Source organism: Aptenodytes forsteri, unplaced genomic scaffold (genome assembly GCF_000699145.1).
Source record: "Aptenodytes forsteri isolate BGI_AS27 unplaced genomic scaffold, ASM69914v1 Scaffold419, whole genome shotgun sequence".
NCBI lineage: Eukaryota > Metazoa > Chordata > Aves > Sphenisciformes > Spheniscidae > Aptenodytes > Aptenodytes forsteri.
In genome coordinates, this window is record NW_008795256.1 from 13,211 (window position 1) to 15,138 (window position 1,928).

General features: G+C 66.4%; 1 protein-coding gene across 1 annotated transcript in view; it reads left to right on the plus strand.

Moving 5' to 3' along the window:
- Positions 1–1,063: 1,063 nt before the first annotated feature.
- SV2A (synaptic vesicle glycoprotein 2A) overlaps positions 1,064–1,928 on the plus strand; it is a 9,793-nt gene continuing 8,928 nt past the window's right edge. Inside the window, exon 1 of the mRNA XM_009279149.1 lies at positions 1,064–1,720. Coding sequence (XP_009277424.1) covers positions 1,064–1,720 — 657 coding nt within the window. The remainder of the gene's footprint in view (positions 1,721–1,928) is intronic.

A 1,928-nucleotide genomic window follows, 5' to 3' on the forward strand; every position in this document is an offset into this window, starting at 1 on the left:
TGGCCTGCCGGGGGGAGGGGGGGTGGGTGGGATGGAGGGGCTGTGGGACCCTCCTGCTCCCTGCTGGGATCCATCGCTGCTGGGATCCATCACAGCTGGGATCCATCACTGCCGGGATCCACACTGTGGGTCCGAGCCGGGGGGCACTGCGGCCCTGCAGAGCTCCGGGCACGGACCCCCCCGTCCCCAAGGGACACCGGGGTCCCCGGGTGGGGTGGATGGGGCAGGTGGCCTTGCAATGGCAGGGGAGACGTGGGCCAACCCCCTCGTCTTTCAGCTCGTCTTGTTTGTCCGTCTGGATCCGTCCTCCCTCTCGCCGTATCGAATCCGCCTGCGCCATGCTCCCTTCTGCCGCGGATTTATTTAGGAAGTGCCAGTGGGTTTTGGTTCAAACAGGCAGCTGGGGAAAAGAGACAGAGGGAGGCAAACGAGCGCCGTAGCGTGTGCTCAGCCACGTTATTAGACACTGGAGAATCCACCTTGGATCCCACCCTCAGGTCGATGGGTGTCTAAATCCTGCTGAAATGTGGGTGCCTGTGAGAGCTTCGATCCTCCGAGCGAGGGGAGAGGGCACCTGAGCACTGGCGGGGGGGGCTGGCACGGGCCCGGTGTCCCCCAGAGCTGGCCCCATCCCGGCCCCCGCTGCGGGTGCTTGACCCCAAGCTGGGCTCGCGGTGCCCGGGTGCCTGCCCTGGGGTGAGCCCCCCTGCCACCTCGCCGTGGGGCGGGGGTGCCCCAAATCCTCCTGTTCCCCTCCGAGATGGGGAAAAAGTGCTGCGGGTGCTGGCGGAGGGAGCTCAGAGCAGAGCAAACCCCGGGGTGAGGTGGGGTGCGGGGCTGTTCCCATCCTAAAACGGCCCCTGCTTGTGTCTGGTCTCCTCAGGTCCGGGCCAGCATCTGGGGTCCCCCCGTGTCCCCTCCCAGCTGGTGCCACGTGGATGGGTAGTGCCGTCGCCCGTCTTCCCGCATCCCACCGTGGTCCCCGGGTGTGAGGGCGCAGCCACCGACACAGAGACACCCCCCCCCTCCCCATCCCGGTGTCCCGGCCAATCCCACCGGCACCATGGATGAGAGCTTCCGAGACCGGACGGCGTTCATCCGGGGCGCCAAGGACATCGCCAAGGAGGTGAAGAAACACGCGGCCAAGAAGGTGAGCAAGGGCATGGACCGCGTGCAGGACGAGTACACCAAGCGCTCCTACTCCCGCTTCGAGGAAGAGGAGGATGATGAAGACTACCCGCCCCAGGACGGCTACTACCGGGGGGGCGAGGGGGCCAACGAAGAGGAGGGGGCTTCCAGCGATGCCACTGAGGGTCACGACGAGGAAGACGAGATCTACGAGGGCGAATACCAGGGCATCCCCCGGCACGACTCGCTGAAAACCGGGGAGCGGCTGGGGGCCGAGGCGGCCGTCGGCGCCTTCGATGACAGCGAGGGACAGCGGCGGAAGGACAAGGAGGAGCTGGCGCAGCAGTACGAGCTCATCCTGCAGGAGTGTGGCCACGGCCGCTTCCAGTGGACCCTCTACTTCGTCCTGGGACTGGCCCTCATGGCCGACGGCGTGGAGGTCTTCGTGGTGGGCTTCGTCCTGCCCAGCGCCGAGAAGGACATGTGCCTCTCCGACTCCAACAAGGGCATGCTGGGTGAGGAGGGGACGGGGACGGGAGCGGGTAGAGGGATATGGAGGGACTCGTGGGATATGGGGGGCATGAGGGACAGGGGGACATGGGGGGACGTGGAGGGGTGCTGGGAGATGGGGGATGTGGAGAGATACGGAGGCATGGGGGGACGCAAGCAGATGGGGACACGGAGGGACAAATGGGGTATGGGGGGACGTGAGGGACAGGAGGACACAGGGAGATGTGGGGAGAGACGAGCAGATGGGGACATGGGGGGACATGGGGGACATGGGGGTCATGAGCAGATGG